Here is a 22964-nt window from a genome sequence, read left to right as displayed (position 1 = left end):
AGGGGAAAAGCACACTGTAATTCTGGAAAAACAGTAATTAATGTTATTTAAGTAAACATGTTAAAAAGAAATCACAATATCTGCACAGAACGAATATACAGTATATTTACTATTTATAGAAGTCTACCATTTCCATTAAAACACTCTGAGTGCTTAGTCCCAAATGTTTATTCCTAATGTCTAATCCAACTATTCTTACATTTTTTACAATGTTTTTTAAAATGCACTGTATACCCATAAAATCTTCTCTCTACAAGGATAATATTTATTTACCTATACAATAGCTTATACCAATCATAATGTCTATTAATACAGTAAAAACACAATATTGTCATCTATTGTCATCAATATTGTCATATTGTAAAATCTTAGAGAAAAGGCTTGATAGTTAATTAAATACTAAATTGCTTCCAAATTTTAGGTAGATTAGATGGGGACTTCTTTCCATTTTCAAACTACCATCTCTCAATCCTTAACAAATATTTTATTTGCTAAGCTTATATATGAGGAAATGTTTATTATGTTGGTTTGGGAAAATATTTGCCACTGTTTTTCTGAATTGAAAATGGGACAGCAATTGTCAGGTCAACTTCTGATTAATACTCATGAATATTTTTTGTTTGTTTGTTTTGTCTGTTGTTTATTATAGAGTATGGCTAAGAGAAAAAATGTTTTCAATATGAGAACATCTTTCACTGAAGTATATGGGGATTACTTGTCCCAGCCTAACATTCAAGAAGTTGAAATTAGTACAGAGTTGGTGCTTTTTTTCAGCCTGGAAGCACACTTTTCTCTCTCTCGCTGAATACACACATAGGAAACATATTAAATGTCGCCAAAAGCCACTGATCTTCTGCAACACAACTGAGTTTGTGTCATGTTTGAATATTAGCAAAACTATTTTCTTACCTTTTCAGTTGGGCAACCACCCCGCCTTCCTAAGATCAGTTCAATACATATCTAGTAACAGAAAAGTTGGTTTAGAAAATAAATAATGGATCCTTGATATGACTATCTCTAGATAGATTGCTGGGGAGATAGTCATCTCAAGGACTTACATTGTTATAAACAAAGTTTAATGTGATTAGTTTGATTCGGAGACGTAATTCTTCTTACAACCTTCTGAAATGACTTTTATTTTACTCATTGACTGCTACTTTGTGAATACAATAATTCAAGATGTCAGAATGTAAAGTTTTTAGGGTTGAGTTGAAATCTTCATTGCGTAGTTTACCAAAAGTTTAATTGATCTTTTATATCTGATTATTGCAATCTGCTCAAATATAGGTGTCGCAACTCAGTTTTTTGTTTAGACACAAAATCTTTTTTATATTTCTTGTAAAGTAGATTGTTTTGTCTCTTTTGAAGTTTTTATCTAATTCTTCAGTTTGCTTCTTGGAGAACTCAGTACACTTGTACGATACATGATTGTAATATGACTCATTATCCCCAAGATATTCCTGGTTTAAAGAAAATGGGAGAAAATGCAAATCATCATACATTTTAGAGAAAGGTTCTTGCTGCAATATCCTGAATCTTTTAGCAGAATTCCAAATACTTGAATCACATAAGTCATTAGGTTACTCACTTGTTCCTTTGTTAGTGGTAACCCATCAATTTTTAATTTTTTTAAAAAATCTTTAAGTTAATACAGTGAACCAGTAATGATCCAATGTTTCTTTTTCTTCCCCATATTAAGTAGCTATTAGTATCTATTCACATATCAAATACAACAGTATCAGAGAATAATAATTAAAAAAAAACCTTCTCCTTAGGTAAGAAACATACGCATGGTAGAGAACAATACCCAAAACAATAAAAGAGGAAGATGAGGAGGTTATCTAGCTGGGAAATGAAACATATGCCCCAAAACAATGAAGCTCAGAGAGCATCAAGGACTCTGCCAATATGCAAGCCATAATGTACAGAGGTAAAATGTCTGGCTGCTGCCATTTTGCAGAAGCAAAAAACATTTGCAAAAGCAAACCTCCTTATATTATTAAAACTGAAAACATGATTTCAGCATCCACTTTCAAACCAGAATGAGGCTTTGGAAAATTCCTACTCTCATCAGTCCAAACAAACACATTTTTCTTTGATTTATCTTCTGAAAAGCTGGCCTTCCTGTAAGGACATTGGACAACTGTAATGAAAGCTTTACATCTTGCCACTAAAGTATGTGGAGCAGGTCTGTCCAACGTGTGATCTATAAGTCCAATCCAGCTTTGAAGCATAAGTTGGCCTATTAAGATCTCAATGAACTTCCTGTTTTTGCAGCTATTCTAGATAGGCTCCAATACAAGAAAAAGCTTTAAGGTCCCCTGATTTTAAATTAATATGCATGTTTTGTAAGATTTGGGATAAAGGCAATGTTCTATTGGCAATAGAATTTCTGATAAGGAAGAAATGGTAACAGAGTAAAAGATATGTGAGAGTAAAATTTTCAGAATTCTAATGATCAAATCAAAAACATAAATTAAAATTATATGCTGATGACCATTCATTCAAGTAATTCACTCAAAGGATTCCTTAGAACTGGCAATGCAACTTATATAATAATACCATTTAATATCAGGTTATTGGTTTGACAAGAATAAGACATAGATGATTTATGGAATTTATAAGAAGAAGAAAAACAGCAGCTGAAATAAATAACAGGATTTAATATTTGTGTTAAAATATTTCAGAAACAATAAAGACTAAAAATCTATAATAGTCAATTACATATCTGATAAAAAATATAAATATTTTTATGCATAAAAAATAAGCATGATGTTTTAAAATGCAGAAACCTAAATCTATCTAGGCTAGAAGAAAAATCAGCAGGAAAAATGAATAATTCAGCAAGGACGTTCCAGTTGATTCCCAATAAAAATTGAAGAAAAGATGTCAAATGAATTACAAAAGAAACAAGAATCTCAGAAGGCCTGCATAACTATCCCAGGCATGATACAAATAGAAATGTTCAGTGCATAAGATACCAATTATAAATGGCCTAGTAAAATTATGAGATAAATATAAAGGAATATATGTAGGTTTAAGGCCTCTTCCTTCAGTACTGAACCTTTTTTTCCCCATGAATATTACTAATTTGATCGGTGGATAAATATTAATTCAGGTAGATTGCAAGATTTAACCTTTTTATAAAAAGCTGTAATCTTTTGAGACTACCTCATTGGAATAATCCCCAACCATTCATTATCTTCAAAGATGATAGTGGAGTTACAAAAAGCAAAGCTGGATACTTAAGAGTTTTGACTAAATATGAAATTCTTACAGCACAAAATTCACAACATCTGCACTGGCTTATATATATATTTACCTACTGAAATGATTCAGAAGTTGTACACGTCAAATATTGAATGATTAAATGAATACAGAATTAACAGGACAGTTGATATACAACAACTTGATTTTCAATAGAACAGAGATATCAAATTCAGGGTGAATATTATACTTTGAATAATTACCGGTATGTATGTTCCAAAAAAGAGGTAGATATCTCAAGTTGGATTATTATTTTATATCACGTAGCAATGTCACAAAGTTCAGCAATTCTGGAAGATGCTTCATTATGGGATGAAAAAAAGCAAAATGATTTCACATTCTTTCATTTTATATTTCCAGAAAGTATACTGAGTTGGCTTTATACATGATAACTGTTGCTAGAAGGAGCTACATCTATCACTGGGAATTGCAATCAATTCCTTGGTTAGAAGACTGGCAGATTATATCACGAGAGTGTGCATCAATGTCAAAAACTTAATTTGTAACCCATGAATGGGCTATAATTTCATGCACAGATTTCTGTCACATCTGAAACTTGGATTTCTTTTAATATAAGATGTACAACATTACATTCTGATTGGTTGTAAAGGTCTTACTTCATATTAGAAATTCTTCTCAAATGTTTATTTTTTTATTTTTTATTTGACTGACAATTCTTATCAGCTGTTTTTAACAATTTCTGGTTTGATTCAATCTTTATTCTTAAAGCGTTAAACTGATATAAAAAGTCAGCATGGTAAAGCAGTGAAGTGCTGGGCTAAGAGCAAAGATATTCAGGTACTATTTTTCTCTTAGGCACTGAAGCCAACTGGGTGACTTTGGGCCAGTCACTCTCTCTGTGTGTCAAGCTTTGCAACAGGCCACTTAACAAACAGAAGCCCTTACACATCCTGTACTCATAGCTGTGCTGTTTGAACTAAGTGCAGCAAAAAAACAAGGAGGCCCTGCAACAAACACTAAGAGGAACAAAGTACTAAACTGACACTATTTTTTTTAGATGTTTCCAATTAAATTTTACAGCACTTACAAGAATAATGATGGAATATGTTACTTTTCCCTATCAAGATATTATGATCTTTAAAAGAACTCTTTAATGCATTAGTTTTCATCCATCTCTCTCTCTCTCTCTCTCTCTCTCTCTCTCTCTCTCTCTCTCTCTCTCTCTCTCTCTCTCTCTCTCTCTCTCTCTCTCTCTCTCTCTCTCTCTTTTACAATGAAGACTTTAACAAATGTCTCACAAAATATCCTGAAGATAAGGTATGAGTCTCTTGCCTATTATTCTGTCTGGAAGCATAAATCAATTTGTCAGTTCTGGAACCTGTACCAATCCACCTCTCATTTTTCAGAATCCTTTCTGAAAAGAAATTGCTAAACCGCCTTATATTTTGCAGCCTGAATAGAGAGTTGCAAAAGTGGTGAAGTGTTTTGCATTCTATTGAATTTTTAGGTGTGGTCCTGCATATTTTAAGAAATATTCTTCTTAAAAGATATATTTATTTTCAAATGTAATTGTCATTGTTTGGGGAACTGCAGAGGTTTTTTAATTCTTCCCTTTATTTTTGTTTTTGTTTTATTTCTGTTACCCTTTTGCTAAGGGTGTTTCTTTTATTTCTGTTTTCCTTTTTCTAAGCAAAAGAATGGGTGTAAAAATTATGAGAGATGTTTTGCTTTGCAAATGTATATTATCATAAATTCTAAAATTTCTAAAAGTAGCAATATATGTCAAAATTGGAATTAAGTGAATATACTCACACTCAGGGAAGCCATCATGCATCCCTATTAACCTGTAATTATGAAAAGGATGAAAATGTCTCTTTTTAAATTGCTTCCGACTAGATTTTGCATTACCATAATGTAATAATGGATAGTTAGGTTTCTATTCTTCCTCTAAAGCACTCAGTATAATTGCCTCACTTAATACCTACAATATAGTCTTCACTGTATAGATAGATAAAGTATTATTCAAATATTTGTTCTTTGTTATTATTCTTACATAATTTCAAATGACTTTATTTCCTAGTTCTAAAGAAAAACTGCCAAACGTCTTCCCAGAGTTACTCACATCTGTATAAACATTTTTTATCACTGCAATTATAATGTTGCGAATATTAAGAATACATATAGAATGAACAAAAGCAATTACAATTAGGTTTTATAGTGCCCACAAAATATTAAACCAGTTATTTAATGGCACCTGTCATTTGGCTATGAGGGAAAATAAAGAACCTTAGAACTTTTTGTCATGCAGCAAAACATAAAAATAAAGACTTTATGTAAATAACAAGCAACTTGTGCAATCATATATAGTTTATTACTGTGTGCTAATTTAACACTGTATTTCATTGGTCTTTTAGTCCAAGCATCATCTTGGACTAAAGAGATTAGGGGAGCCCTGAACAAAATTTCATCAATATTTAGTTATAATTTAACATACATTCTATGTCTTATTTCTGATAACCAATTTCTTGCCTAGGTTCTCTGTAAACGCTAAAAATGTTTTAACAATAGCTATATTTGTATAAGATACTTTTGTCTAGTGTTTTTATCTAAAACCCATCCCCTGTGATTAGTTTAGGTTTTAGTACAAACCTAAGAGCTAGGTTTAATTCCATAATCCATATTTAACTTAAATATGGCAGGCCACATAGCAGATATTTTGCTGGAGGCCTGAAGTCTAAATCTTTTAATTCTGAGAGAATTAAAGAATACGTTCCACAATATATCAGCCCAGATGCGATGTAATCTCATGTACATCTGCCCAAAAGCAAACTATCTAACCTTTCAGAATTCAAGCTTGCTGTGTTTTTCTAAATGATCAATTTTAATTTGTTTCAAACTGAATCAAACTATTACAAAAGTTTAAACGTTTTTGGTTAATATGATAGACTTCCTCCTTTCGTTTACTACAGAGGAAGAGTTCTTAAAGCCATAATGTGTTAGGATTCATGGAGGCTAAATTGCAGCTAACTAAAACTTTAAAAAATGACTATAGAGTGGTGCCCTGAATCTATGTTTCTACAGAACAACAGTGCAACAGACAATCATTTTTATTTTTAATGTAATCTTTGGTCTTGGATTTAAGTAGCAGTTTTATAGTACTTACAGAAGCATCAGTTTCATTCTCTTAGACAACAACAATGGAGATTCATGATTGTAGTTGTGGACATATGAATATTATTGTAATTTGTGACTTAATGGGGAAATTGAAAATTTCTATGTAAATATATCTGAGGAAGAGTGAGGAGCTGTCCCTTCGCTAAGGAAAGGGAACCTGTGGTTGTGTAGATGTTGCTGAACTACAGCTTTTAGCATTGGTCATGGCGTGACTGCATGGAGCTGTAGTTCAGCAACCAAAGACCACAATTTCCCCACACTCTTGGATAAATATTTTGGTAACAAAACAGCTCCAGGACAATATAAACTTTATTATTTACAGACTGTGGTGATGCTTCCAACGCATGACATGATCATTTCTTATCTTTACAATACAGAATTGAGAGGCAACATAAAAGTGGATTTGAGAAACTTCCATCCATATTCCATGAGAAAACACCTCCTTTGAAGCACAGTGTGATGATTAGTGGTCCAAAGTCAACTGATCTCTGGTTTGGTACCACAGTGACATAAAGAAACTAATATGTGATTTGCACAATTCTGTAGTCAGGGGTCTCCAACCTTGGCAACTTTTAAGATTTGTGGACTTCAGCTGAGGAATTCTGGGCATTGAAGTCCACATGTTGGCAGTGGTTTTGAAGGGTCTTCAAAGAAAATACTAAGGCCTTTTATAGATTTTGATCATTTTTCTCAGCTACCCCGTTTACTTGTAAGATTGCTTATTCTCAAGTAAACTAATTTCTAGGCCACAATTCCATTTTTGATTAATGAAATGGTCTTGCTGTGACAAAATTCAGAGCATTGTAATGGAATGTCACTTTATTATTATTAATTTTTTTGATGGAGTGCTCTGCATTTTTCCCCATAGGTTTATGGAGATTTTCACTCATCGAGGTGATAGTTGTTTGTCCCAAAGGTGCTTTCTCAAGAGGCAGCTGGACTTTCTGTTTTTTTCTTTGAAGAGGTTTCCCCTTCTCATCCAAGAAGCTTCTTCAGCTTCTTGGATGAGAAGGGGAAACCTCTTCAAAGAAAAACAAAATAGTCTAGTTGCCTCTTGAAAAGCACCTTCCCCATAGGTTGTCTTTTTCTGAAGAGGTTTTTCTTCATTGAGATGAGTTGAAAAATAAAAGATAACATCGCCGAAGAGTTTAATTATTTGTCAAGGATTCGGTGTCCCTCAGAGGTGCTTTTTGAGCAGTAAAAAAACCAGCCTTGAAACCTAAGGGAACATCCATCCCCCCCCCCCTCCAAAGCTCCCTCGGCAGACGAAGGCCGAGCCTAAATTGCATTTGGCCTCTTCGCCGGCAGGGGGCAGCATTGCCACATAACCTGCACCTAAGCGGCGCACATAGGCAGGAGCCAATCAATGTTGGGGGGGGGGGGACGGGACGAGCGCAGCGCGTGCCACTCTCCTGCGCGCGGTATTGCCGACAGGGGCGCACGAGCCACTTTCCTTTCCCGCAATCGGATCGGGAGACGGAGTTGAGAAACCCGGCAATTTCAACCCGCCTTTGAGGGTTGGCAGATCCTTGGTTGTACTTCAGCAGGCTAGCTCGACTTCTCTGGGAGAAATTCCCTTAGCTTGGAAAGGGACTGTTAGAAGCCACTAGCCCTCCCTGAGGTAGTCCTCAGTTCTACCTTAAAGGCGCTACCCCGAGTCTGGCTCTTGGAAGAACTAAACCATTTCCAATGGCGGAGGGGGAAAGGAAGGAAGCGGGAGTTGCCGCTCCCCCCCCCCCAAATACGAAGTTCCTAAATCCCCGTTGGGACGAGGGGGGGGGGAGAGTGTGGCGGCCGTTGCCGAAGGTGCCCGATTGCCTTTATCATTTTCTACGACGCTTTCAAGGCGGTGATTTAAGGAGGAAACGGGCTCTTTTTATCTTGGAAAGCGCGGGGAGTTGAACACGAGCAGCGGGACATGGTCGATGTACCAATCAATGTACCATATCAATGTACCAAAACTTCTGGATAACGAATTTTAAAATTTTTTTTTTTTTTTTTACAAAACTGCTAGTAAAAACTAAGGCGGGAGGACGTGGGGCGCACAAACCTTCGCTTTTATGTAACGCTGGAAGGGGGTGGGAGGGAAGGGGGGAAAACCTCCCCTTTTGGATTGGGCTGGCAAGCCTAGTGGTGTCAGCAGGTATGCGGAAGCAGAAAATTGCCAAAAAGAGCAATCCGTGTGGCTTGAGGCGCCCGAAGGATGTTAAGGCGGGTGCTGCGTGCCTCCGGTGCCAAGTAGTAAAAACGACTGGAACGCCATTCGTGTTATTTTTTATTTTTAACCAAAGGAAATTCATATTTCGACAGCTTTTACCCCGTTGCTTATCGCCTGAATGCGATGCGATTAAGCAACCGCGGCTTAACACGATGCGGGCAACAGACCCGGCCCCTTGGTTTAACCACCGCTTTCCATTTCTCCGTGTATGGCACGTAACACGACTCGGATCCAAACCGACATTATTTCTGTGCTGAAGCGGAGTTCAGGAATGTGTGAAAGCCCACTGGAAGGCGATTAGGAGCCTGCAAATCTTTTGCCCAGTGAGCAACAATTCTGCCGTCAACCCCCCCTCCCCCGGTTGTCTTTTTGCAGCTGCGCAGGGGGCCAAGGCTGATTTTGAACCCCCGTCAAAGATCGATATGTATTATTTATATTTATTTATTGCACAATCTCTGCACTTCATAAACCGCCGAGAGCACTTGGCCCACCGAGTCCTGAACCTAGTGAGACGTCACAGGCAGCGCCTCTTAACCCGGCGACGCGCCATTGCACCCTACGGCGAAAAAACCAAGTCAGACACCCCTGCTTTAGAAGGACGGATCGGTCTGCCTGGCCGACAGCGATCCTTCCACCCCAATCCAGAAATTCGGGACTCTCGGGAAAAGAAAGCACCCGAAAAGGCCTTTCCCATCCTTCCTTGATCTCCGCCTCGGAAGGCTCCAACTGCGGAAGCTTTCAGCTTCGCGAAAGCATCACCCCTTGTTTGTGGCCGCGTGGGCAGGCTGTCAGGTCCCTCCCCCGCCTCCGCGCGCACAGCTCATTCACAGATCTGGCAGACTACGATCGCCCGAGCAGCTTTCCAATTGGCTCGACGCTTCGGGAGCCTGAAGGCAGGAAAATAAAGGATCGCGGCTAAGGAGGCGCTGATTGGCGAAGTTCTTCTCACATCACAGGTCTTTGGAATCGCCCTACAGCTGTTGCTGGAACGTCAGGACCCGTGACGTTGCAACCCCCCTCCTATTACTGCTCTTCCAATGGGGGGTTGACCTCTCCCCCTCCTCTTTTTATCGGCCGTGATCTCCTTCATCTTTTCTTAGGAAGCGTGACGGACACCTTTGCATCTGTGCACAGCGCCTCGGCCACGTACCTTGGCTCTCTTGCCATGCCTTTCAAGTCCTGCGTAGCAACATTGAAAGAGGATTTGGATTTGCGCAGGTAGAATCCTTCGATTACCGCGCTTTAACTCTTTTAATACTCAGGCCATTGCATGATTCCGTACTGGAGATTTGACATAGCGGAGAAAGAAAGTGAGTTATCTGTATTTTATTCTCTCCCCAGACCACCACCCCCTCCCCTGCATGCATTAGCCAGTTGGGAACTTTTTAAAAAAAGTAAACTTAATGCTTAATAAATTAGATTAATTATGGCATTTGTAAAATAAAAAAAATCCTTTAATAAAAGGTAACCGTTGCTATTAAGGTAGACAACTTTTGCCTAATACTCTGTATTCTGCGCCGTTTATTTGCATCACGCAAACGCTTTTTAAACTACGTGACCTACTTGAATACAGTGGGGTCGCTTAGTTCTTCGCCTCGTTTGCTGTTGGGCGCGCAGTCCTGCCTACGAACTTGTTAAACCGGGGTGGGTAGGAAGGTTACCTTTCGGAAAATAAATGCGGAGGGCAACAAAGTGACCGAAGCGACTGTTTTTTAATTGGGGTTATTATTTCTCTGTGAGAAGATGCGCCAGCGGTTTGTCTAATAGACTTTGCCGGCCGACTTGAAAGATCGGTCCAGTAAATAGTATATGGCTTTTTCTACCGCCTGCAGCAACTCTTTTAAAAAGGAAATAAGTAATCAAAACATTTCGGCCAACTTCCCTCCAATTGTTTTTATGTTTAGCTCCATACCAGACATTTCTGTCGTCAGGATTACGATCTAATTATTCCCTGCGTCGCTAGAGGCCTGTCCTGAGACGCCTTTGCATACCACTCCACCCCCGTCCTTTTCTTGCCAGTTAACCATCAGGGTGCCCACCCGAATCCGATTTGGAGTTGGATGGCCGTGAATATCCGCATCTATCACAAATTAGAGACCTCGTGCATTCCTTGAGTTCTGTAGCCCAACTTGTCCCTTGCTTCAGTTGTGGAGAGAAGGGGGGGCACGGGAGAGAGAGGGGGGGGGAGAGATGCCTATAGTGGTGCTGAAAAATCCTCCCTTTCCCCATTCTTGTGTTACCTATTTGTTTAGCTGATGTCGGTAGATCTGGGTTTTTTTCTCAAACGTTCCCGACAGTACAGCGCAAAGTAGCAAGTGCGCAATGACCGAGAGCTCAGTATCCCCCCCCCCTTTCCTTTTTTTTTCAGTCCCCTTTTTTTCCTACGAACTGAGAATTTTACACTTGGTTTCTACCTGAGAAAAATGCCCCAGCGTGTCGTTTAGCCTCTGATTCATTCTTTCCCTTACGTTACTTGTCAGTCGCTCTGAACCAAGGCTTTATACCGCGAGACGGGTGGGCGAACACATTTGACAAGTAAATCAATAATGAAATTAACAGGAGGGGGTGGTGTTTGCATGGGAAGAGGCAGCCGTCCCCGTATGCAACCGCTAGCCAATGTTCCCTCGCTGCTCCGATCGGCCAACCTCAGATGCAGAGGCTAACTTTAGTAATTACCGCATAAACTAGGGTTCAGAAGGGCTTAGTATCATTCCTCCACCCCCGCGAGACTGGCTGTTCCGTTGTACAGCAGCTCCGCGCTATTGCAACGCACGCTCTCCGCAGGAAGAGCCCGAGAATGTTCGCAGGCTTCGGCTGCTGGCTCTGAGGACCACCCTTATTCGAGGGTCCCTGGTTGGCGACTAAAGATCGGGGCCTCTTTAAGAGCTCCCACCGCCCCCACCCATCCCCGGCCCCCATCGCTGGCAGATTTTCCGACCAGCTGCTTCCAGGAAGTTCCAGCAGAATCTCCCCCTATTCGGACTTTCACCTTTCCTCCCCTTGCACTGGGGACAGCTTTTATAGGAGGGGGCGGCGGAGGAAGGAACTTTCGGAAAAGCTCTGCGAAAAGCAGCTGTTTAAGCAGAGAAAGGGGCGTGTCGGAAAGCGAGAGAAGAAGCCTTAATATGCAGATGAGAGGGGCGTGGGGAGCGGAGAGTGATTCGGACCCGGAAGAGCCAGGGGAAAAAAAAAAGCCCATATAAAAAAGTACTTGGGAACGTTTTCCGACCAGAACTAGCAAATAGCCTAGAGGCGGAAGGGCGATCGGGAGCAGCTCTCTGGAGAAGAGCGAATCGGGCTAGCTGGCGGATCCACCGCGGGCCACGGGACATGACTCCATAAATAACTCCAAACCGGGCTGCTCCTCCACAACTGCGCGTAGGTGGACATTCGTCTCTCTGTCTGTCTCTCCCTTCCCTCTCTCTCTCTCCTCTCTCGCCAGCCCTTCAGTGCTTCTTCCACGCCTGTCCCTTAGCGAGGCGGCTCGGTCACGTACACGCACACGCACACGCGCGCACACACACACACACACACTCCTGGCAGGTGGTGGAGAGAAAGCCCGGCTGTGTATACCGGTGGATGAGTTGGGTGGTGGTGGTGATTAAAATATTTGTGCCCCTGGTCAAGTCCAAGCTGGGGGTGGTGGAGGCGGCGGAGGTCTTCGCTTCGTTTGCTTTGAAAACTCGAGGGAGCTCGATGAATAGGAGGGGGCGGAGAAAAGCGACTGCGATCCTCCAGGCTTGAGGGTCGCAGCTTTAATTCAGTTTGCTTTTGCATTTCTTTCACCCCTCCCTCCCTCCCACCCACCCTCCCACCCGCTAGGAGCGAAGGAAGAAAGCGCCTTGAAAAGGAAAACAGTGCCTTTGTTCATTAGTTCTGCCTGTGTCGTTTGAACTCCCCTCCACACGCACATCGTCTCCGCACCATCCTATAAATTAAGCTGGACCATGGCAGACGACGAAAACGGCCTTAGCGGCGGCAGCACCAGCAGCTCGAGCGAGGTCCCTCCGGAGCCCTGCAGGGACAGTTGCGAGAACAGCCGCTGCAATGTGCTGACTTGGGAGCAAGTGCAACGCTTGGATCGTATCCTGAGTGAAACCATCCCGATTCACGGCCGGGGCAATTTCCCCACTCTGGAAATGCAGCCGCGACAGATCGTGAAAGTGGTGAGGAGCCGCCTGGAGGAGCAAGGCATCGGCGTGCGCGATGTGAGGCTCAACGGCTCGGCGGCCAGCCACGTCTTGCACCAGGACAGCGGCCTGGGCTACAAGGACTTGGACCTCATCTTCTGCGCCGATTTGAAAGGCGAGGCGGAGTTCCAGAGAGTCAAAGACGTGGTCCTGGATTGCCTCTTGGATTTCTTGCCGGACGGGGTTAACAAGGAGAAGATCACGCCGCTCACCCTGAAGGTAAATTAAAGGGAATGCGCTCTCCGTCCCAGCAGGTGGCTGCTTTAGACAGACAGACGGTGCACGCCTAGAATAAGAGACGCATCAAGTTTGCATTGGGAAATGCCGATGACAGCTCTCTGAGGATTAGATACATCAATTCTCTCTCTCCCTTCTATGCTTATTGCCAGCACCATCTTTTAATTGGCTTCCTCCAACTATTACTTCTCCTTTGCTTTTGGAAGAGCAGGGAGAGCCTCACGCTTTAATTATAGCCCTGATCTATAGCTGAATTAAACCAAAGTATTTGAGTTTCTTTAGAGGCTCCTGGTTTTTTCCTGTGGGCTAAATTGTTTTAATTACAGTTATTTGTTTTCTTCCTTGAGTTGTGGATGGGCCCGCTAGGGGGAAACAGTGCTCCTTCATTTTCCTGCCCTTTAGATGGAATAGAGAGGCTAAACTCATTCCCCCCCAGGGCTGTAGAAACATCAGGCTTGGATTTAGTTAAGGATTTTGAGAGCCTAGTCTCTTATGATCATGATTTATCACTTGTTGCTTGTATGTACATTGTGAGCTTATACACTGGAGAGGAATTCCTTGTGTGTCCAATCACACTTGGCAATAAAGAATTCTATTCTATTCTATTCTATTCTTGGAAGAAGTGCTCACTCACTGGCACTACATTAAGCTTAATTATTTTTTGCAACAATCAAAAAGTTCACTGAAGCCAAATGGCCTTTTCACAGAAGTTTGTAATCATCCAAAACCTTTAAGTTATTACTCTGCAGGAATTATCTTGGTTTGGAGGGCAGCGCATAAGCTTAAATTTTATTTAGAAATTTTCCAGTTTCTCCAAAAGGTAAAATATTTTTTTAAAATATTCTGAAGATGTAAAAAACCAGAACTAGCGTATGATCCCTTTCATTTTTGCCATAATTACACTGCAATTTTCTAAAGTAATTCTACTGCTGTTATTTTGTATGCATTTTTATTACATCTTTGAAGGAAAAGACAAAATAAAACCCTTACACAGAACATCCCTTTTGTGCATTTATCATGGCATGAATCTCTCCACCCCTCCCCCTACTGTCTTTAACCACGACCTGTCTGCAGAGCGCATACTAAATCTATCCACATTGTCTCTTCCTTATGCCTGAGCTCTGGGGATGACAGGGTAAAGTTGGGATCAAAATGCAAATGAAAACTCTAAAGAGGAAGTGCTGCTACTGGTTTCCTGACCTTTTCTTCTCTTCTTCTCCTTTTTTATTTTTTATTTTTTATTTTTTGTGGTGGGGGTTATTTGTTTCAAATTGCAGGAAGCCTACGTACAGAAAATGGTGAAAGTCTGCAACGATTCAGACCGATGGAGCCTCATCTCATTATCCAACAACAGTGGCAAAAATGTGGAGCTGAAATTTGTGGACTCTCTGAGGAGGCAGTTTGAGTTCAGCGTAGATTCTTTTCAGATCAAGCTAGACTCTCTCCTCCTTTTTTATGAATGTTCTGAGAATCCAATGACCGAAACTTTTCACCCGACTATAATTGGGGAGAGCGTCTATGGGGATTTCCAAGAAGCCTTTGACCACCTTTGTAACAAGACGATCGCAACTAGAAATCCAGAAGAGATCAGGGGAGGTGGCCTCCTTAAATACTGCAACCTCCTAGTAAGAGGCTTCAGGGCTGCCTCCGAATCTGAGATTAAGTCCCTCCAGAGATATATGTGCTCAAGGTTTTTTATTGATTTCTCAGACATTGGAGAACAGCAGCGCAAGCTGGAGTCCTACTTGCAGAACCACTTTGTGGGACTCGAGGACCGCAAGTACGACTATCTCATGACCCTTCATGGGGTGGTGAATGAGAGCACAGTGTGCCTGATGGGACACGAGAGGCGACAGACGTTAAATCTTATCACCATGCTGGCCATCCGGGTGCTGGCTGAGCAAAATATCATCCCCAACGTGGCCAATGTCACTTGCTACTACCAGCCAGCCCCTTACGTAGCTGATGCTAACTTCAGCAATTACTATATTGCTCAGGTTCAGCCCATGTTCCCCTGCCAGCAGCACACTTATTCTACTTGGTTGCCCTGTAACTAACCGGTTTTGATAGACTTGGGGGAACTAACCGGTTTTAAGAGACTTGGGGAAGCAAATAAAGGGGGAAGAGGGTGGCTCTCCTCTTTTAAAAGTGGGAAGTGCAACATGGTTTGCTCTACCTTTTTTTTTTTTTTTTTGCTGGAGGAAAATTCTTCTGGTTCTTCTCTCTTGCGCTCTAAGTGAGCACGATATTAGAAAAGAACCAAAAGCTATTGGATTCCACCCCAAAGTATGCAACCTGTCTTGAAGAGCAACTAGATCGCCTTGAAATAAACCTAGGAGAAATGGTTGATGACAATATGGGTTGGCACTGCTTGCTCCCATAGCTATGGCAGAGCAGAAGTTGGGAAGCCCGCCTTGATTATTATCATTATCATTATTATTTTTAAAAATGGAATCTGAACATTGAAATGAACAAGGAACCTAAGAAGAAGAAGAAGGAAAACAAAACAAAACAAAAAAAAGCTAAATATGCTTTCAGGAATTAAAAGTTAGATGCAAAAATATACAGATACATTGGAATAAGGTGTATTTTGGAATTCTCTCCTTGGAGCATGCATTAATTATGCTTCCCAGCAAGTTGCCACAGAATGTATACCTTGCTTGAATAGAATGCTTTAAGAGAAATTGCTTGCTCAAAAAAAAAAAAAAAAAAAAGAGATGGAGGCTGAAAGAAGGGTGGGGGTGGGAAGGATTATGGCAAATTTCATTATTTCCAGCTGTGTGCATGCTTCACATTTTTTTAAAAAATGGGAAAAGCAAGAAAACCAGCTGCAACAAGCTTCATATGCTTTAGGACCAAAGATAAATTCTCCTAGTAAAGACGGGATATGTTAGATTATGAAATATAAATATATATTTGTATACGCAAATTTTAAACAAAAGTGCCTGATGTCTTCAGAAAATTTGAAGTGAGGAAAAAAAATATAGTTTTGTGGTTTAATCTTGCATTTTATTGTTTTTAATCAGGGACACAAGAAACTTTAAAAAAAATAAGCTTGTGAATAAATGGTGGAGGATGTTCCTATTTGTGTTCTTCGCAAATACCTATATAAAGGTTATATTGTTGGTGTTCTGCAATCTTTGGTACACAATGTATGTGTATGTTTATTGTTTTGTGAGTGTGTGTGTGTAACATGTTATATGTATATATTCACATGTTTTTAACATGGTAGGGAAATGTAGCAAATGTTAAGGAATGTTTTAAATGAGCTATAGTATGCGTGTTCCAGTCTGCAAGAGGATATAATCATTGTGAGGCACTTTGCAGAGATTCCTGAAAAATCTAGATACACAAATTATTCCTATATAAAATAGGAATCCAATGGCAAAAGTAATTAATTGGCTTATTTGTGAGTCACCTAATTGGACAAAACCTCTTAACTATTTGTACCTTAATATAATGTGGTTTTAATGTTCAGCTTAGAAATTCCTACATATTTCTGTGGTGGAGTAAGACACCAACTGGAATGGGGCTCAAACAGGTGGCTCCCCTAATCCCCAGATACTGTTTTGCTTGGTAATTTAAATACTTATGATTAATATTTCTTTTGAAAAGCAAGCAGAATGCACTGTGCATTCCACAACCACTATCTTAGCAAATGTGAAATGAACCCTTTGTGTTGCACACTTGTGTGCATGTATGTGTCTTTCCACACATACATACACTATCAAACATCTTCGATTTGATTGCCACACTCTATTTTGCAGCTTAATATTGTGTCTTATTTAAAAGGAATCGTTTTTGCTTTCCCAAAGAATCAACTTGCTGCATGTTCTTCCATCCCCTTTGTGTTGATTATCATACAGAAGAGTCCTGACTGCTTGTTTTTCTTTTCCTCCAGCCGCTGGTTTTTAAAGGAAATGAAATCTAACTGTAACGGTCAAATACAGAGTTAAGAGATCTTAATTAACTAAGGAACTTATGTTTGGATTTAAGGCTCGGATGCTTTATGAATTGTGCTAGAGCCTGGCTTGTCTGCTTTCCCCCATTTTAATGATCTGACATTTCTAGTCCAGATGGAGGAAGGCCACCAACGCCTGTAGAATCAAATATTATTTAGATACATCCCTGTCAATGATAAAACAAGATGAAATATTTATAATGTAAGGATTAGTAAATTGCTAATCTGTCCTTGGCCCCTGTAAAGCTACTTGCAATCTTATTTCCTCTACCAGCTTTTAAATTATGAAAGATTTTCTCATATCTACAATAATTTTGTGTTAAATAGGATTCCCCATGTGTTTACAGTACTCAAAAGTTCGTCCCCTCAGTGGATCCTGTGGGGAGACCATTATTTGTTCTGTCTTGAAAGCACTATGCTTGCCTTTGCTCCTTCTGATGCCTGATAGGTGTGACTTTTTTTAAAAAACTTATTTCAATTACTGCTTAGTTATAAACCAATGTTAAGCCAGTCTCATCGGTAGTGAATGAAAAGAGAGGTAAAAATTTGTATTTAGTTAAAAAAAAATCACACACCCCAGACATTTCATTATTCTCCGTCTTTATTCTCGTGACCATCCAGAACAGAATAATGAATGAATCCAATCTAGGGTAGGAGTGAGGGGGACAGACAGGTCAGGAAAGCCTGCTGCAACTGTACAAGTTTGTTCCTGATGGAAACTGAGCTGAAGGCTGGGGAAATGGGATCAGCTGGTAATGTGGTTTTATCTTTTCCTTACTGCAGATAGTTTGCTGCAAAGAAATGAGTCACATCCACTCTAGCAAGGGTTTGGGATCACTGGCAGGACCTCAGCTATAAAATGCCGATAGTATATAGCATATTTTCCTTTGGAGTAGTTTTTCCATTTTTTTTTTTTAAAAAAAATCCTTATTAGTCCAGACAATATAGGTCCTCCAGCCCACACTCTGTACCACATTCCATAGTTAAGAGTTTAGTTGCTCTTTATAGCAAATGGATGTGGTCAAATCCTGGCAATTATTTTTCCCCTCCTCTACTTCAAAGACTCAGTACTTTTCATTAGTCTACAGACACGTCCACACATTTATACTTGGGGGTGTGGGGGAATTGTAATTGGTTGGGTTTTTTTTTTTTTAGTAGAAAGTGTCTGATGCTACTGACTGCTAGTCAAACAACCTAAAACCTGTATTTTCAAAACCATTTGCCGTAGTTTTTTATGGGCGCATATTTAGCTCTTTTTAGGGTTTGGCAATATCCACCTTCCTTTTTCAATTTTGATGTATTAATAGTTTGAGGAGAAAATGCTTCGTAGGTCCTGTACTATTTTTTTCAGTAGATTTTAAAAGTTGTTGCAGTGTTTTTAATACAAGGCATCTCGTGTATAGCTAAATTGATTGGGGTTCCAGTGAATTATCTCTGAGTGATTTGTTCTAATTTGACAGTGGCTGGAAAGAGAAAAGAAGAACGTAAGGTTTTGTATTCTATTCAATTTTAAAAGAATAATTTTAATAGTGAATATTTTGAAAATCTCATTTGCCCATATCTGTTGTGTGGATATCAAATGATTGGAAGTGTTATTTTCAAGTCCCAAGTTGTTCAGTGAAATTGTACTGTATATAATCTGCAACATGCATACATGAAACAAATTATTTGAAAGGAAAGAAGCAAAAAATAAGAGACAATAAAAAATGCCAGCAGGATTATTGTTTTCATAACTCATTTTATTTAAAGGCTTTAAAACTTACTTGCTGCTAGGTATTGCACAAAGTTTCATGCACACCTTATAAATGCCTATTTTAAAATGCTTTATATGCAAGTTATATTATTGAAGGCTCTTATTCATTCAGAGAAAGCTTTAAATAGTTTGTGGAGTTTAAAATTGTGTAAAGGAAAAGAGACAGAGAAGGAAATATATCTAATGACATATTCAGCACTTTTTTCTCTTTTTTTCTTTTTGTTTTGTTTAATTTGTTTTCGGATGTCTTTCCAGTTTCCATTGCAATGGACAAAAATCCAAAGTCAATGTATACGTTTTGCTGTTTGCTATGATTACAACTACTCAAACCTTGGAAAGTCTACGCATTCTACAATGCGCTGTACATGGCACTGCAAGCCCTTGAAGTCTATGGGAAGTATGGTCAATTTCATTCTCCCAAATTCTGCAGAATTCCGAACTTGTAGTCTTCAGCAAAGCATCCTGTTGCATCCAGCTGTTCCTTTGACTGCTCCTGCTATGGGAATTTGTTGACTCTGGGTTCGGTTGGAGGTTGAACCACGTAAAGGCTGGAAAACAGACCCTTTTTAAGTAAGAAAAGCATTTGCTTCTGGGCTAGAGGAAACAGATTGTGAATTTTGTTTACAACATCCAATATTTGGAATATTTGTAAATAAAAATGTTATTTTTTCTATTTATCTGTGTCTGATCTTTCCAGTGTCAAAAAGTGTTCTGAAAGCCATTGTCCGTTGAGTTCTGCTGTTGAATTGTCCAAAAAGGGTTTTTACTTTTATTGCATGGCCTTAAGACAGGGGTGTCCAAACTTGGGAACTTTAAGACTTGTGGACTTCAACTCCCAGAATTCTGGGAGTTGAAGTCCACAAGTCTTAAAGTTCCCAAGTTTGGACATCCCTGCCTTAAGAGTACTCTGGCTTACTGGAAAATGCCATTATAGATGCTATGCAGAATGGGAAAAAGCACTGGCTTTCTTCCAGCATGACTTTTGCAAGCTTTTTTTCAACTGAATTCTTCATGGAAACGGTTGGTAAAGTATATGCCAGCTTTCTCCAATCCAGTGACCCCCAGGTGTGTTTCACTTGCAATATCCCAACTAGTTGGGAATTAGTGTTGTGGAATCAATCTATCATAAGGGAACCAAGGGGGAGAACTGGGTTAGTTAGTATATGTAAACATGCCTTTCATTCAAATTACAATCTCAAATCATGATGAGAGCAAAACCTATCCATTTTCCTGTCCCCTGATACTGGGGTAAAAGGGATGATCTAAAATGGGTGTCATACTGGCAGTCCATGAGTTAGATGTGTACACATAGGCCATGCCTACCCCAGCTCCGTGAATGGGAAAAACTTCATGAAATGTCACATGATGACAATGTGACACCCGTAATCTAAAGTAAGGTTTGTCTTCTTAACCAAATGCCTCTCCTACTCAAAAACTAAACCAGAGGTGAACATTTACAGAGGATGAAATATTTTATTGAGAAGCATCTTAACATATAAACTTCATGGAACAGTTGCAAAGCAAGTAGCCACTTCAATGTTAAGTATTGTAAAGAAAAATAAGTTATACAATTTTCTTTTCCCAGAACTACAGAGACTGGAACACATTCATGTACTAACAGCTGTACTGATTTTAAATGCTACATTTAAGTTTCTAACAAAGCAAATAAAAATGCATAAAAGTATGAATTTCAAGAACACACTTGAAAAAAAATATTTTTTACTAAAAAAGTAAAAATCCTATTAGGGAAAATTGGTATGATTTTCATTAGAGCGTTAGGTACCAAATAAACTCTCATAAATAAAAGCACTAATTAATTATTCTTCCAGCTGTAATTCCTCTATGTGATGAAAGCACAATAGTAAGACTGAATTTATTACTAAATTAATAGATCTTAAAAAAAGAATAAGAAAGTGGCTGATTCAGGTCCATGAGAAACATGGAAGTGTGATGCCTCCTTTATGAAGTAGAAATAGGAAATAGGTTTTCAGGGAAAGAAAGGGGAAAATCTTAACATTTGAGAGCACCGGGATAAATGCTTAAAACTTCAGAAACACAATTTTCTACCATACAAAGCATTTGTAATGTTCACACAGCCAGCATAAGAGGATTATTTTTTGTTTATGCGCTGAAAATCCATTTAGGCTCCCTGGCACCACAAAGATGCATCAGATTTATGCGACACCAGTGCCCAAAGAATCCTGGGAATTGTAGTCAGGCTGCTGAGAGCCTCCTCCCAAGCTACTCACAGCATTCTCTTCAGAAAGGAAATGACTTTGGAAACTATGTTTCCCCATATTAGCAGTAGTGCAAAGTAGCTTCCTTAGGAATGTGCTTTGGAATAACTTTCATGGATACTGTACCTGCTTATGGAAATACATTTTAAAAACTGGGGGTGGGGGGAGTTCACCCAGAATTTTCAAGTAATTTTCCCCCCTATTGGAGAGCTCCTCCTTCATGCTTTTGCTTCCCAGAATCTGGATTGTTAAACTGAAGGTATGAGGCCAAAGTGAAGGATCAGGGCATATTTGGAGATGGGTGGCAAACCCAATGGGTCTGTTTGCCATTTCATTCTGCTTTCCAGTCACTCACCCAGAACCTGGCAGGACATGCTCTCTGTTCTGCTAGCTTTGAGCTTTTAACATTAATTTCAGAGAAAAATCTTACTGAAATTTTGGATAACTTCTGCCATTAGGAATAGCCAATAACGACATCACTCTTTGTTGATTTGTGCGAAACAGATTCATGTAAACATTCTAGACTGACCATTGTCCACCATCGTTAAAAAATGAGGAATTTGATTTTGGGTTGTTAACATACAAATGCTAGGAGCAAGATGAGCATAAGTTGTCTTCTGAAAAGCTTCCAAAGCTTAATGCTATGAATTATTAATGCTAATAAATTTTTGGTTTAAAAACTTGCAGAGTGAATTCCTTGAGTATTAATAAAATCAGGAACACTTTAAATTCAGTTGTTAAAAAACAACAACTATAAAAGGGTTGGATAGAAAATAGAAAAGATGAGTCTCTAAAATTGGCAGTGAGGCCATAACGTCTACTGCATGCCCAGTGGATAAATGAAAATGGCTTTTCTCAAATAATATCTACATACCATTAATAAATAAAAACTGCAACAGTTCACAATATAGAAATCTTTCTTACATATTTGTAACGTATGTGAAGATTGTTTTCACATTTAAAAGAAAGTGGAGAGAAAGCTGTCAGATGAAAACTTTTATATCCCGAATGGCTCAAGGTTGACTCAGCCTTCCACCCTTCTGAGGTCGGTAAAATGAGGACTCAGATTGTTGGGTGGCAATATGCTGACTCTGTAAACCACTTAGAGAAGGCTATAAAGCACTGTGAAGCAATATATAAGTCTAAGTGCTATATTGATATCACTTTTACATTAGACTGAGATTTTGGAAGCTCATCCCAACAATCTATTACATCTCCACTGTACCCAGCTGGTATATTGCATGCGGAAAACAACTATTCCACATATGAATTTGAATTCAGGAGACATGAATGAAGATTCTACATGTAAACATCATAGGAGGATCCTATGGTACATAATGTAGCCTGGCAGACTGCATCTGTCTATCTGCACCACAATATTTGGATGATTTTGCAGATGTTGGAATGGGTGATATGTTGATGGAATCAGAGAAACACCATTCAATGGACTGTGAGCTACAACTGGTAGACAACTTGCAGGAACTGAAAATCCAGATTGTGCTACATCTATTCTAAGCGTGCTACACACCAGTTGCCTATTTATTTTCAAGTCTCTTTTAAAAGACGCACAGGGTGGATATCTGAGCTTTTTGGAAGTCTATTTCCATTTATATGAACCTGGCAAACTTTAATGCCTATATCCATGGCCTCACTTCTGGTTAAAATTAAGAACAGGGTGAAATAGAGGTACAAGCGGAAGAGACTTTTCTGTAATGATCCTATTTCGTTGATAAGCCCCCTCCAGGTAATACGCATAGTTTTTGCTCGCTGTTGAAGGATTTTTAAAACTTATTTCTTATTTGCTCCATGGTGAATTATAACCTGCTACGTTTCTAACTAGTTTTATCACATTGAAAAACATAAATGTAATAAATATTAGTCCTCTGTTTTTTTATTATGCATTTAAATGGTTATGTATGATACTTCTGTAATGGCTTCTCTCCAGAGCCCAAGGCAACAGGCATAC

At 39.4% G+C, this 22964-nt stretch overlaps 1 protein-coding gene across 2 annotated transcripts; it reads left to right on the top strand.

Annotated features, from left to right (window-relative positions):
• The first annotated feature begins 9533 nt into the window (after nucleotides 1-9533).
• TENT5A (terminal nucleotidyltransferase 5A) lies at nucleotides 9534-19438 on the top strand. 2 transcript variants are annotated; one of them, XM_081944645.1, is made up of 3 exons: nucleotides 9534-9930; nucleotides 12443-13029; nucleotides 14325-19438. In XM_081944645.1, exons 2-3 carry the CDS (start codon nucleotides 12568-12570, stop codon nucleotides 15102-15104), a joined length of 1242 nt encoding a protein of 413 aa, XP_081800771.1. In that variant the 5' UTR covers nucleotides 9534-9930; nucleotides 12443-12567; the 3' UTR covers nucleotides 15105-19438. The 2 variants fall into 2 exon arrangements, with proteins under 2 accessions (XP_081800771.1, XP_081800770.1); XM_081944644.1 differs by lacking the exon at nucleotides 9534-9930 and adding an exon at nucleotides 11816-11998.
• Nucleotides 19439-22964: the final 3526 nt, after the last annotated feature.

The sequence above is a fragment of the Natrix helvetica genome (assembly GCF_964273705.1).
Source record: "Natrix helvetica genome assembly, chromosome: 2".
NCBI lineage: Eukaryota > Metazoa > Chordata > Lepidosauria > Squamata > Natricidae > Natrix > Natrix helvetica.
This window is presented reverse-complemented; position numbering and strand designations above follow the sequence as displayed.

What these genes read in the sequence shown, in the direction of transcription:
- TENT5A (XM_081944645.1), top strand. Translation starts at nt 12,568, where the DNA reads ATGGCAGACGACGAAAACGGCCTTAGCGGCGGCAGCACCAGCAGCTCG. An exon ending in TCACGCCGCTCACCCTGAAG is followed by an intron (nt 13,030 to 14,324) that starts GTAAATTAAAGG and finishes TTCAAATTGCAG; the next exon opens with GAAGCCTACGTACAGAAAAT.